Genomic DNA, 14358 nt, shown 5'->3' on the forward strand with positions numbered 1-14358 from the left:
TGTGTCTAAGCATTGTTCTGTATACCTGAAACTAATATAAAATAGAAATGTAGCAGAAATGAATATGATGTGGAAAAAAATATTTTTTTCCTTAAAAAGCAAATTGTTCCTTTCTTATGGTTTTGATTCCTATGTTTTAATTATATAAAACATTTATATTATAATTGTTATATTTTTGAAGCCCTAGGGCTCTAATTTCACTAGTGGTTATGTCTTTTTATTTTCATGCAGGCTCGTTTGTTCACATTTGTAATTTTGTGGGGGTTCTGTACTGCCTGTGTCCATTCTCCAGAAAAGCTTTGCATCTGCATCTGCTTCTTCCAGGCTCCCTGGGGATATCACCAGCCAGGGGTCCAATCCTCTCTCCTCTCCTCCCTTCCTCCTTCAATTTCCCCCCTTTTGATCTTTCAGTCCTTTCGATACTTTTGTAACAATTCCTTGGAGTAAACGCCCCACTTTGAAATATTTAGCTGTGGTTGTTTTCTGGCTAGACAAGCACTGAAACACACCCTGAACTTGCCTCACGCTGCAGGCGAGCCCACTGACTGCTGAAGTCTGGGCTCCCTGGAGCCTCTGTGAAGATGGCACCACTGGAAGTAAAGAACACTGGAGTGTCAGCTAAGGAGAGGAAAGCCCCGATCACTTGTGGAGGTAATAAAAAACTGACAGTGAATGACAGGCTTTGGCTTTGCAAGTCCCATATGCCACTCAAGGCCCAGGGGGAGTTAGTTGCCTCCTCCACGGCCCTTTGGAGACCCTCCCGGCCCCTCTCACCCAACCTGGTTTGCATCATGGTACCACACACCTTTTGAGAGTGTTATCCTTTCCCCTCTACACCTCAAATTCTTGTTGTAGGGTAGGGATATCATCTTCTCAGCCCTCTCCAACCTTTGCTGACTGACGAGTAGTGAGCAGAGCAGCTGAGTGGGGAAAGATGGGGTGTTCCAAGCCACAATTGGCCAGCACCCTAAATTCTCATTTGGCCAACTAAGTTTACCCCTCTGTGAGAAGGGGGAGGAGTCTGATCAGCTCTCAGAAAAAACATGCAAGGAACTGAGTCAGTCTAAGTCAGCTCTTAAATATTTAATTCTCATTTATTTAAAGTTCTGTCTGTGCACCCTATTTATATTAAAAACACAGGAAGCTAGGGCTCCTAGCAAAAATATACATTTCAATTTTGGAGACTGTTCAGACACCGAGAAGAGCTGTATTCTCAGCACCAGAACTAGGCGGGGGATAGAGATGGGGCAGGTGGTGGGGGAGGGGGAGGTCAGGCACAGCTTCTCTCCCTTCACAGTGCTGGCCCAAAGGAAACACCCCTAACCCAAATCCCTGGTCAGCGAGGGTGGGAGGAGAGGGGGAAGAATCTTGCCAGCAGAGTGATCCTTGGGCATGGGGGGCCATAGTGCTGGCCAGCGCAGACACTGGGACTGTCCTTTCTCTAGGGCATTTCTTCCCAGAGCTGCAGTCAGTCAGAAAGGCCCCTTTCGAAGGAGGGCCACAGAGGACCCAGGAATCCTGGGCTCTAACCCCAGGTTTTCAACCACCTTTCTCAGAGATCCTAGCCAGTCCCTCAGCCCTCCAGCCAGTTTCTTCCCCGGAAAAGCAGCCTAGCGGGGCTCTCTGCCCTCCTGCTCAGAAACAGCACTACTAGCTGTGCTTTAGCCCCTCCTCTGGGGCACTGAGTGTACCTGGGGAGGTGGAGAGGAGGGGCAGAGGCCAGAGGAGTGGGACTAGCCCGGCAAGGTCCCTGTGACCAGAGGCTGTGCAAGGTTCTAGGTGACCAGCTGGGCTGAATACAGGGAAAGGGGAGGGTAGCAGAGTGGTTGGGACAAATAGATGTCACAATAAACAGACTTGGTTCATCCCTGGGAACAGGGGTGCATAGCTCTCTGCCTATCCACCTGTAGGCTCCTCTCAGCATGTACCTGCCTTACAGAGGGAAGGGTGAGGGGTGTGGAACCTGCGGATAAAGTGAATTCAGTGCTTGTGGTGTGTGCTGGAGTGGCAGCTCCAGGGAGTGTGTGTGGGGGACGGGCCTGAGCTTCAGCTGAGCTCGAGCCAGTGCTAGCATCTCCTGGCTAGACAAAGGAACGTGGTCATGTGTGAGGCAAGGCCTTGGCCCTGGGAGAGAGATGAGATCTGTGGTGCTGACAAAACAAAGGCAGGACTTAGAGGCTGCTGCAGACTGCTGGCAGAGTGTGGGGTGCTGATGGAGGGCTGACCCTGATGCCTGGGGTCAGAGTTAAGTTCACTGCTCTCTGCTTTCCTCAACAACCTCTGCCTACTTGAGGCTCACTCCTCTTCAATAGGGGTGTGGGAGCCCCCACCTGGAGGAAATCCCACATCCTTCCAGGTTGCGGGGGGACCCACCAGCGGCCAGCGCAGGGGGCCATTAGTGACACTGGCCTGGAAGACCGGTGAAAAGAACAAAAAGGATGTTGGGTGTCAGTGGGGGGGAAGCGTGCTGCTGGAGCAGGGTCGGTTGGGTCAGGGGGTGCCAGCCTCAGCCTTGGGGAGGTATCCTGGCCCTCAGGATAGGGACCCAGTGACTAGGGGCCACTGCTGCAGTCAGCCCACACCATGCTCAGCTTCCCCAGGAAGTTAAGCCCAGAGAGCTTAGTGTTTCTTTGGATGGCTCAAGTCCCTCGCTGTGAAGACAGGAACAGGATGAGGCCGCCACCCTTGCAGGTGACTTCACGCAGAGGGTAGGCCCCACTCCCTTCTGCTCCAGGGGACGGGGGGCAAAAGCAGAGGTCTTGTTCTATGCTGCTGGTGAAATAACACAAACTGTCTCAGAGAAAGAGAAAGAGGGACAGACAAAGAGACGGGAGAAAGAAAGGGAGGAAGGAAGAGAGGAACCTGTAGAAGAGAAAGGGTAAAGAAATTAGAGAAGAGGAACTGAGAAGGAGACGAAGGGAGAAGGAAGAAGGGAATATGGAGAACGAGAGACCATGGGCCTGAGCACACCAGTATGTGTGATCCCACTGCTCCTGTGCCATGCTGTTTGCAGGGCTGGCCAACAGGAAAGTCCCGTGAGTGGCACCTGTCCCAGCACTGTCTGCCTGCTCCGTATTCTCAGCCCCCAGAGGCCTGCTGGGAGGCCCTGGGTATGCACTTCAGTACATGTCCTTGTAGATCTCCTGGAGCAAGGGGTGCAGCGAGGTCTCCGTCTCAGTCTTCTTGATCCGCTGCATCATCTGGGCGTGCTCTGTGACCAGCTGCCGCAGGTCAGCCATCTTCTGCAGCAGCTTGGGGAAGAGGTACTGGGCGTCGGGGTGGTTGGCCTGCAGGTGGAACTCGAGGGCACGCAGGATGGTGTCCTGGATGGCCTCCACCTGGGACACGTTCATGAGGCCTGGCCGGTCTGCGGAGACACAAGGCAGAGGTGTGTGAGGGAATGGGCATGCATGGGGTCTCAGAAGGCCAAAGGAGTTCCCCTACCCCCACCTTGTATGGAGGACTTGGCCCAGGGGATAGCAGGCCTTGCTGTGATAGACCCAAGCCCTGTCCTGTCAGTGATCGCCCCACTGAAAGTTCTAGTCTCCCCACCCCTGGCCCACCTTTTTTTTTTTTTCCCCTGATTAAGCAGTACAGTATCATGGTTAAGAGACTCACTGCCTGGATTCAAATCCCGTCTCTACCACAGACTAGCGGTGAGGCTATGGGCAGGCCACTCAGCCTCTCTGGGCTTGTTTTTTCATCTGTAAATGGGGGATAACAGAAGTACCTCCTGCACAGCGTTGTGAGAATCAAATGAGTTAAAATCTAGGAAAAGGAACTAGAACAGTGCCTGGCATAAAGTAAGCTCTATGCCACTGTTAACATGATTATTATTAACTACAATTATTGTGTTGGAATTGAAAATGTAGATAAAATACAGAAAATTTTTCCACCACCAAAGATAACCCCCATCAACATGTAGGTATATGTCCTTTCAGTCTTTTTTCTCTCATCTCCATTTATATAAGTTGGAGCTGGTCCAGCATGTGCAGCTGGTGCCTTGCACATTCCATTGCCATCATCACATGGACACTTCCCTATGCTGTCTGAGCTCAGGCTTGGCGCCCAGCAGGGAGGGCCCGACCCTCAGGAGGGCTGGCTGTGTGGAGGCAGCCCACCCGCCCCACCCTGACTTACCTCCGCACAGAATGATGGCTGCAATGAAGAGAGCCAGGTCACTGTCATCAAGTTCCAGGGCATTGAACTTGACAGCAAATTCGAACTTGGGTTCGATGATGTCACTGAAAGGCTTGCGGAGGCTGCGCAGGAACTCACGGGTGACAAAACCAGTGCCGTTGGCCACCAGCAGCCCGTCCTTGTTGACAATGGAGGCCAGCATGGCGAAGATGGCCTCATGCACGCCATACTTGAGAAGGGTCACCTGGTCGTTGAGGAAGAGGTTCCCAAAGCTGGGGATGCTCTTGGCGAACTCGGTGAGCTCACGCACAGTCTCTACTGTGGTGCACTGGCAGCGATAGAAGACGTGTATGCTGATCTCCTTGTAGGGTGGCAGGCCATTCACCAGCTGCTTCCACACCAAGCCCTTCTCTGCCTGCCACAATGTCTCGATGTCGTGGATCACAAAGGGCTGAAAACCAGGCCCTGTTAGAGGCCAGGCCTTGGGGACCCCCACCCATGTGCTCCCCAGACCCTTGCCTATACCATGAAATTAGGGAAGGGAGGAGGCCTGGTCCTGTAAGGAGCCAGGTAGGTGGCAGCAGGGTACAGAGCCAGGGACGCTGCCTGGCTGACCAGTGACACTCACCGCCGTGTGGCTGGTCTTGCCCGTGAGGATGCCGCGGGCCTTCTTTTTGGTCATGTTGAAGTTTTTCAGGTAGGCATTGTAGATGTGCTTGGAGAAGGCCTTCAGATCAGCCACTTGTGGGTTGTGCTGACTTCCCTCGCTTGCTGTCAGCCCTGCCACCAACTTCCTCTTCTCGGCTTCTGGCATCCGGCCAAAGCGGATGGCTGCATGGGGATGGGGGTACAGTCATCAAGGAGTCCATGCAGGAGCCAGAACCTCTAACCTCCTTATCCCTCTACAGGTGCATGGGCCAAGGACAGAGACATATGTTTTTCGCTCAGGGCCCTCAGAAGCTCTAGAGGCAGCAAGTTGGATTGTTAGGGAACTCCTCCAGAATGTAAGCTCCAAGGGTCAAGGGATTCTGTCTGCCTTGTTCACAGTTCCCGGCATACAAAGGCCCTAACTAACAGAGTGACTAAGCCACTCTGGCTCAGAGGTGGTGTAGCATGGCTGGTAGGAGGACAGTCTTTGGTGTTAAAGGCCTGTGTTTGAGTTCTAGCTCAGCAGCTTAAAAGCTGTGTGACTTTGGGCAGGCTTCTTCACCTTTTTCATAAGAAAAAATGAGGCTAACACATAAACGTCACTGCATTGTCTGAACAATTACATGAGACTATTCACATAGTAGGCACTCAAAAACTGTAGTCATTAGTAATGGAACAGGATACAAATCTGACTTCTCTCAGAGAAAAATCCAGATGAATTGTCATTCCTGAGATCTAGGAAATCCCCTCACCTCAGCCAAGTAATGGGGCCTGGGCAGATACAAACTGAGGAGAGGGATCAAATCTCAGACCTGCCAGACCCCATCACCTAAAAAAAGGCTGCAGAGGGCTCAGGTCCTGCCACTCTCTAAGATGCAAGGCAGTTAGGATACCCGTGGGTGAAGACATTTAAACAAGAGGCTCTCCCTGTCCTCTGGGGGTCTGACCCAGAGGGGCAAAGAGGGGGCAGGTAAGCTTTGTAAAATCCTACTCTATGGGGTCTGAAGACAAGACTCTACAGGAGCCCTGGAGCACAGCGCAGGTTCTATCTCCTAAGAGTGGCTGCCCTCCAGGAAACTCCCACCTGGCTCTTGGCAGCTGACATGTGGTCACATACTGGCTCTCACCTGCCCTCAAAAACCAAGTAGGACTGAGGAGATTCCAGGCCTTGGCAGTGGCTTTTCACATTGTCAGGTCATCCAAGAGAGGCTTGAGGTTCCAGGAGTGGTGTTTCCAACACCACTGGAACTGGGATCAATTCCCGCTTGCCTTCTGGGCCAAAGAGCTGGTGACTGTCCCTGGCCTAAGATCCATGGTGGATATTGGGCAGTCTGAGAAAGGCAGAGATCTTAGGCCAGCCTTGTGCTGGCTCCAAGACTCAGAGTCCAGATCAGCGAGGTCGACAGCTGACACTTAGCAGTGCTTACTGTGTGCCAGGTGCTGCTCCAAGGGTGCCCCCTTTCTGGGCTCCCTGGAACCTAGTTTCTGGGAGGATGGCTGGGTGGGGCCAGCAGCCCCTGTGCCTTACCCAGGCTAGCTCTTACCATTATGCGACATGCCCAGTGCCAGGCATTTCTGGAAGCGGCAGTACTGGCACTTGTTGCGATTCTTCTTCTGGATCTTACAGCTCCGCTCACACTTCTCATATTCCAGCTTCATTCGGATTGTCCTACGGAAGAAGCCCTGAAGGTGCACAAGTGAGAAAAAATCCACAAGGAAAGGAGAGAGGCTGAAAATCCTGCTGTCCACTGGGTTGCACCAGAGGGCCCAATTATTCATGAAGTAATGGGGGGAATTTTTTGAAAGGGAGAGGGAGAAGGAAGCTAAATAACCCTAAAACTATATCGTGACTAACCTGATTTATTCATAAAGCATCTGATTCTGCATATATTCTGGGTAGTGGTTTAATAAAATAATATGTGAAAAATTTGATGGGTGTATAGTTGGGTGGAAGAACCTAAAAGCACCACTGGAAAAAGAAATGTAACATATTCTTTTTTTCTCAAAGAGCCCCCTTTAGGCTTTGAGGCATAGGAAGCCTTGATTTCAGGAAGATGGCTCAGCCTAAGACTCCCATTCTGTCCTGCCTGTCTTCTCAAGCCAGGTCCCCAGGGGGCGCAAATAGCCCAGGGAGCCCAGGTTAAGTGACTGGGTCAGCACTGCAGGTGCCCAGCGCTGCAGGCCTGACAAGGGAACCCCTCCTCTCCAGCAGGATCCAGAGGTGAGCCCTGGAATGGGTCCAAGGGCTTGGCTACCGCCCAGAAAGTAATTCTGCAGTGGGTATTGTCAGGGCCCTGCCTCGCCTCAGGGAAAGCCTTTCTGGCAGGTTAATTCACCATGTGACCACAGCCCTGACAGCCAGACAGCACCTCCCACAGCCCATACCTTGCACCCCTCGCACGCGTGAACACCGTAGTGGAAGCCTGATGCCTTGTCTCCACACACGCGGCACTCCATGTTGAGGCTGCCACATGAGGCCCCGTCACAGCCCATCTGCAGCTGGTCCAGCAGTGATGGTGGCGAAGAGCTCCGGGAGAGGTCTGCAGACATACAACATAGGGGTGGCTTCACATTCTGCTAGGCTGGGAGCCAGGGGAGGTGACCAGAGCCCACAGGGCAGTGCAAGTGGCAGAAAGAGCCTATGTTTCTCATTCACACAGCCCTTGGCTCAGCCACTTAAGAGCTGCGTGGCCACAGAAGTAAACTTTTCTGAGGATCAGTTTCTTCATCTAGAATGTGGGAGTTAATGACAGTTTCTCTGGGAGGATGGCAGTTTCCAAAGCATTTCCCCCAGATATGGCATACAGATGTTCTGGAAATGGTAGCTATTGTCAGAGCCTTCCTGGGCTGAACTCACTTGGGGAGGAGAGGGCATGCGGGGTCATGACTGTGTTTGGGGAGGAAGAGAGCACGGGAGAGGAAGCAGAATGAATCTCTTTAGGCTGTCTTTAGTAAGTGGCCCACGTGGGGCTGTATGAAATGTGTTTTGTGAAAACTTCAGCAGTGCATACCTCTGCAGAGCACCTTCCTCCACCTGAGAAATTCAATTCTTGCATGGACTCCAGAGATGCTGTAAATGATCTCTTAAGAAGCTCAAATTCATTTCCATGAAACTTCTTGCTTGAGTAGAAAGAGCATGGGAAGCACCATTTATTTCCACAAGTGTTTCTATTAAATGTACAGATGTCTAAACCAGGTGTTGAGTGTCAGCAAGGAAAGCTGTTGGCCATGGCAACAACTTCAGGGTATAAACACTGTCAGATGATTTAGTAAGAACTGCTGGGAATGTCTTCTGAATCTCTCCCTTTGAACATTCAGAAATGAGCCCTTCCCTTGGAAAGGGGCACTGCACTGGGCCCCGGTCTCCTGAATCCCAGCCCAGTGCTGCATGACCCACATGTTGACTGTTCTGCGTCTGCCTGCTGGCCTGCCAATCTGTTATTCTCTGCTCTCTTCCCTGATGACGGAGCAATCTCCTCAAGAGACGGGCCAGATCCCAAATCAGAGAATCAGTGGCTTAGAGTGAGATGACACCTTAGGAAGATCCAAAGCCATGGCAATAAGCCCAGACTTAACATTTTCCACTCTGCAAAGTTTTACTTTTCTCTTCCACAGTGTAACCTCCCAAAGTGTATGCTACTTCTCCCACACCTTCTTCCCACTCTCCCATCTCCCCCTCGGGTCCTAGGAGTGACAGTAGAAAAGCCTCCACCTGGCCCCCATCCTAGACACAGAAAGGGGAGCACAAGCACCACAGCATGGTAGAGAGGACCTGGCAGCATGCTCCCCTCCTAGGCTGATGAGGGAAGGGGTGACACAGTCCCTGGTTCCTAAAATGGCTTGTCCTGTCCTTAGCTCCGAGCCTTCAGTCATTCCAAGGAGTATACCTGCCCCACTAGCCCAGAGATGGGGAGAGTGGTCTCCCTCCACCTCCTGGGTGCTGTGGGTGAGACTGCAGCCTAGGGAGGCGAAGCCGCTTTGTTCTGCTCAGTAGCCTTTGTCGCCACCTGACAGTCTGTGTGTTTAGTGTTGAGAGTCCCCCACTAGAATGTCAGGGCCACAGGGCAGGCACTCAGTGACTCTGTGGAATAAGTGGTCCCCAAGTTGCCTGGGCATCCCGGCCTCAGTGCCAATTGGCTGGACAGGCTGGGAAGCATCTGCCACTCCTGGAGGCATTACAATACGGACAGTAGAACTCGCATTCCCAGGTGTTGGGAGAAGATGAGATAATGTGTAAAACCCTTTGTCGAGACCTTTGTAGATGCTGGCCAAGAGGGTTTCTGGCACTTCCTCCTCCGATCTGTGTGGTCTGTGTGCATGTCTGCTCTGTGGCACTTCTTATAAGCAGTGTTGTTTCTATGGCCTGCACATCTGCCTCCTCTGTTAGACTCGGAGCATTTCGAATCACATTCCCCTTGGATCTCCAAGCCCCTTCCACTGCCAAGTCTTATCCACAGGGACTAGTCACCTGAGAGTGATCCCACCTCTTGGTGGTACTTCCTCATTCTCCCTCATGGCCCTGGAGGCTCAGCAGGTGTCCGGTCATTTGGTTGCTATTGGTGCTGCACATGGCAATGCTACCCTTTCTTTTCATTCAACAGACATTTGATGAGCACCTGCTATGTGCAATGCAGGACCCAGTCCCTGCCCAACTAGCTGAGGTAAGAAAGAAAAAAACGAGAACACAATGCAGCGAGTGGCAACACCAGCCGAGGGGCAGGCAGAGTGGTACAGGACCACAAAGGAGCCATCACCTGGGCATGAGATGCTCAGGGAAGGTGACTACTCTCCTCTCTGGACTCAAAAGTGAGTGCTTTGGATGACCTCCAAGTCAGCTTCCAAGTGCTCAGAAGCAGCAGGCACTGGGGGTAAGAATGCAGCCCAGGAGCCATGCAGTCCAAGTTCAAATCAGTGACCTGGGCTCAAAACCCAGCTCTGCCCTCTGGGCTCCAGTTTCCTCCTCTGTAAAAGGGAGATGACAACAGTATCTATTTTAGAGAGTCACGGTGAAGAGCATAGGAGTTACTACAGAGAAAGTTCTTGGAACTTAGAAGTGCTGTGTAAACATTAGCTTAAATTAGGATGATGTTTACTAGAAAGCTGCAGTCTTGCAGTTTCTAAGTGCCCCACACAGGCAGGGACCCTGCCTCTCTCTTCCTTCTTCTGTTTGTCCCTCTTCCCCACAGTGTCACAGAAACCCAAGGTGTGTGTGTAGGTGTGTGGGGTGTGTCTCTGCTTATCTGTGCCCCACACAGGCAGGGACCCTGCCTCTTTCTTCCTTCTTCTGTTTGTCCCTCTTCCCCACAGCGTCACAGAAACCCAAGGTGTGTGTGTGTAGGTGTGTGGGGTGTGTCTCTGCTTATGAGGCCTGGAAAGGCCCTGAAACAAGATCTAGCTTCCTCTCCCGTCTCCTGGTCTGCCACTGGCCCCTGACTTGGGGGTGTCAGGACTACCTGGAACCCTAGAAGAAGCCAAGATGGCCCAAGCCCTACTGGCCACCGAGTCAGCCAGAGCTCTGGATTGTGAGGAGAGACCCAGGACAGAAGTCCCACAAGAATCCCAGTCAGGAAGAGTTGCATACTGGACTGGACTGGAGAAAGCAGGCCCAGGCAGTGTGAGGGCCCTGGGAGATGTCCTGCCCCAGGTGGTAAACAGGCATAGGCTACAGGCTTGAGAGTAGTCAGGGAGGCCTGGAAGTCCCAGGGTAATAGGACAAGGTCACCCTCTGCCTATCTGAGGGGAATAAGAGAACACAAATAACCGCTGCACAAGGCAGAGACAGCAGGGGAGATGAGGGGCTGGGGTGGGCAGAAGTGTACACATCCTATAGGGATAGCTTTTGTTGTGGGGTGCATGTGTAACGGATACGGAAGTGCTGGCAGTGTGGGGTGGGTTTTCCAAAGGTAAAGGTTCTGTTCTTCCTGGCTGACCACCTGGCTAAAGGGTTTACCCTCGACTCACAGTGGCTCTGATAGTTAATTTTATGTGTCAACTGGCCAGGCCATGGTAGCCAGTTTTGGGTCAAACACCTGACCAAATGTTGGTGTGAATGTATTTTTTAGATACGATTAACATTTAAATCATTACTCTCCAAAATGTGAATAGGCCTCCCAAAGGAAGAAGGAATTCTGTCTCCAAACTGCAATTAGACTTGAGCTATATTAGCAGCTTCCCTGGACTCCAGCCTGCTGGCCTGTCCTACAGAATTTTGACTCACTAGACCTTAAAATTGCTTGAGCCAATTCCTTAAAATAAAGCTCCCAATCTCCCAATATCTATCTATATCTCTGTCTCTGTCTCTCTCTCTCTCCGTATCTATCTATCCATTCACTTACACACACACCCTATTGGTTCTGTTTCTCTACAAAATCCTGACTAATGTGGTAGAATGAGATTTATAACCAAGAACTATCCAACCCCTGGGGCTGACCTCTTACCCACTACACTCTACAACTTTCCCTATATATAAACACATGTTCATTACTACTGATCAATAATGTGTGAGTATGTTAAACAATGAGATATGTCACTGCTGAGGATGACAATATGCCATTATTCAAATGTTTGGATTCAGCATAAACACTAGTCCCATCACCCAGAGAGTGAAGTATCAGTTGCACCATCTTTGATTACAAGTTCAGCAAATAGACACTATTGACCCTATTCACGTCATTTACATGTGTTTGAGAGTACTCCTGCATATCTAGTCTCCATCGCTAGAGGTATGCGTGTTGTCATAGCTCTGGGGGTGGTCAGGAGGGGCTAGCCCTGTCTATTTACTCTGGTGGCAGAGCCCGAAAGGCAAACAGCTTTTGAAGTCAGGGCCAATTCTTGGGAGTCTGGGGCTAGGTTACCAAGCAGCCTCCTTACTTCTGTTGTCCTGTTAGGCTGGACTGTGGGCTCCTCAGGACAAGCATCTAGACTTGTCCTCCGCTGAACGGCTGCATGGACACCCCACCAAGCAATTGCTGACTGAGAGAGGAGGTGCCAAGGCCAAGAAAAAGGACATTTTATCTTCCTTAGTCCCACACTGAGACCACTGACCTGTTTCTCAGTGTGATCACTGAAGCAGGAGGGGAAGAGGACAGGAGTGGGGTGTGAACATCAGTTCCAGCTACCCCTGCCCCCACCCAGCTGGGGGACCCTAGGTATGTAAATTTCTTGTTGCTGAGTGCTAAAGATAAGGCCTGTCCTGCCTGCTTCCCTGCGGGTAAGAAGGAGGTACTTGGCAGTGCTGAGCTTGGTACAGAGATGCGTGGTCAGGAGGATCAGAAGAGAAGCAAACGGCAACCTTCAGGCTCAAGGCTGCACCCCATCCTCATGGGTCCCTGAAGGGACTCCGGAAGTCAAAGTCAGACTCAGGGGGTGGGGCAGGGAACCAGCAGGTGCTGAGAGACCTGTGGTGTGTCAGACAGCATCATTTACTCCTTACCTGGCTGGACATCCGGTGGACAGGATGGAACCGTTAAAGGTGAAGAGACTGTGGTACCTGCGAGGGCCACAGCTCATAGTGGCTGACCTGGGACTCTTGTTCTGGTTTGTGTGATCCCCAATTCTGACAGGATGAGGCTCTGTCTCTAGGGCCCCTAACCTGTGGCCTTTTTTTTCCTAACTTTTTAAAGGAAAACAATGTAATTGCTTTTTAACGTACGAGAGTATTTCAGGCTTGTTGGGAAAAATACACAAGGGTGTGTAGCATCTTATGACAGATCCTCTCCACCCATGTTCCTACTCCTCTGAGTTAGCCCCACTGGTCCTTTGTGTATACTCTTCTACTGTCTTCTATGATACATGAGGATTTTTAAACAATGGAATCCCCAATTTGTCAGAAACTTCCTTCCCTGTCAATATATACAGACCTACCTTATCCTTTTTAATGGAAGAGCATTCCACTGTATGGCTCTACCGCAGTCTACATAACCAATTCTCTACAGATGGGCACTTTCCAATTTTTTGCTTTTATGAACAGTGCTGCAGTAAAGAAGTACAGAAATCTCTTTGCAAGGGACACATTCCCTAGGCGGGGAACTGCAGGGCCAAAGGAATGCACACTAAAAGGTGGTGGCCTGCACTGCCACACTGCCTTTCTATCCTCAGTGGCTGGAGGGCCATGTCCTTACTCTCTGGCCAACATGGTCCTCTCTGCCAATCAGACAGGCTAAATGGCATCTCATCTGAAGATACCTTCTTTGATTGGTAGTAGACTCTAAAATGTTTCATGTTTTCTAGCCATTTGTATTTGTCCTATGGTGAACTGCCGGTTTCTACTTTTCTGTGGATGGCTTATCTTGTAGATTTTGTGGGAACTTTTTATGTTATAAAAACATATAGTGATTATGTTAAACAAACTCTTCCTGTTCAATTGGATCCTGGATCCCTTGTGGTAGCAGCAGTAGAATAATGATGACAACATGCACTACAAATGCTAAAAGAATAAGTAAGTCTTTCTACCTCTACTTCATTGATTTATTGATAAATGGAATCTATTAAACATGTCATACACGGCACTGCAAGGGTAGCTGGACAAATTCTTCCCAGACATCTCCCCATGTGCCCTAAATCCCACTGATAAAACTCCCCGAGGTGCCATCACCATGCCCACCTCGCCCTTCCTGTGCACCCAGGCACTACATTCCAGTCTGCATATGAACAGCAGTATCACTTGGGGATGTGGTCCCCATAAGGGTATGTAGGAAAACCCAGGACAGGATATTAGTCTACGTGCCTGGACCCAGACGAGGGGTGGGGTGGGCCAGTGCAGGCAGCGAGACCACAAACCCCGTTGCCCTCTCTTCCCTTTCACTCTCTTGGTGTCCTCAGTGATATTCCTTGCTCATTCTTAGCCCCAAGTGTCTTCTCTTTGCTTCCTAACCTTTCTCACCTGTCTTAAGTTCAGAACAGTATGTGTTACTAGCGCTATGTGACTGATCACTCCTGGTTAGCCATTCCTCTCTTCTAAGAAAGAGTCTCTAAAACCATACCAGTCACCAGTCGACCAACAGGGAGGAGGTTACCCTGGGGGATGGGGGATACCTTCTCTTGGGCCCTGAAATCACACCAAGCCTACTTTGGTCATTCCTGGGTATCCAGGTGGGATCAGAGGGCCTGGATGATGGCTTTCCCCTCACCCTACCCCACCATGTGCCCTGAAGAGGAAGAAGCTCTGCAAAATCCCAGGACCTGCTTTGCAGGTTCAAAGCAGTGTGGCTAAAAGATTCAGGCCTCTCTTAGGTGCAGACCCAGGCAGGAACCTGTCCTACATCAACAGCCTCTACCCTGCCTGAACTCTGACACCATCTACCTCCTCCCCATGCAAAAACAGGGTCCAGGGCCCATTTTTGTGGGGCGGGCCTGCTCCTCTGCCCTGAATCACCGCTTATGGCCAGGGCCTCCTTCAGCTGAAACCAGCAGCAAGATCAGGATTTCCCCTCCTGACACTATATCCTCTCACGGCCCTGAGTGCCCCCTGAGGGAAGGGTGAAAGGATCAGCTGGATGTGATGACACTCAGGCAGAGGAAGGAGAGAAGCTGGGAGTTGGTGCAGGCAGCAGAGAAAGGGTGGCATCAGCA

At 51.1% G+C, this 14358-nt stretch overlaps 1 protein-coding gene across 6 annotated transcripts in view; it reads right to left on the minus strand.

Annotated features, from left to right (window-relative positions):
* Positions 1–1068: 1068 nt before the first annotated feature.
* The window catches only part of PPARD (peroxisome proliferator activated receptor delta), a 72303-nt gene continuing 59013 nt past the window's right edge, over positions 1069–14358 (minus strand). For 3 of the 6 annotated variants that reach the window (XM_015585915.2, XM_015585914.2, XM_015585916.2), the window contains 5 exons: positions 7174–7328; positions 6333–6457; positions 4769–4971; positions 4141–4591; positions 1069–3367 (listed from right to left, as the gene is read on the minus strand). In XM_015585915.2, the coding sequence (XP_015441401.1) occupies positions 3120–3367; positions 4141–4591; positions 4769–4971; positions 6333–6457; positions 7174–7328 (1182 nt within the window). In that variant the 3' untranslated portion in view covers positions 1069–3119. Of the gene's footprint in view, positions 3368–4140; positions 4592–4768; positions 4972–6332; positions 6472–7173; positions 7329–14358 lie in introns of all 6 variants that reach the window. The other 3 variants (XM_025043712.1, XM_006907337.3, XM_025043713.1) reach the window with 1 other exon arrangement.

The sequence above is a fragment of the Pteropus alecto genome, unplaced genomic scaffold (genome assembly GCF_000325575.1).
Source record: "Pteropus alecto unplaced genomic scaffold, ASM32557v1 scaffold202, whole genome shotgun sequence".
NCBI lineage: Eukaryota > Metazoa > Chordata > Mammalia > Chiroptera > Pteropodidae > Pteropus > Pteropus alecto.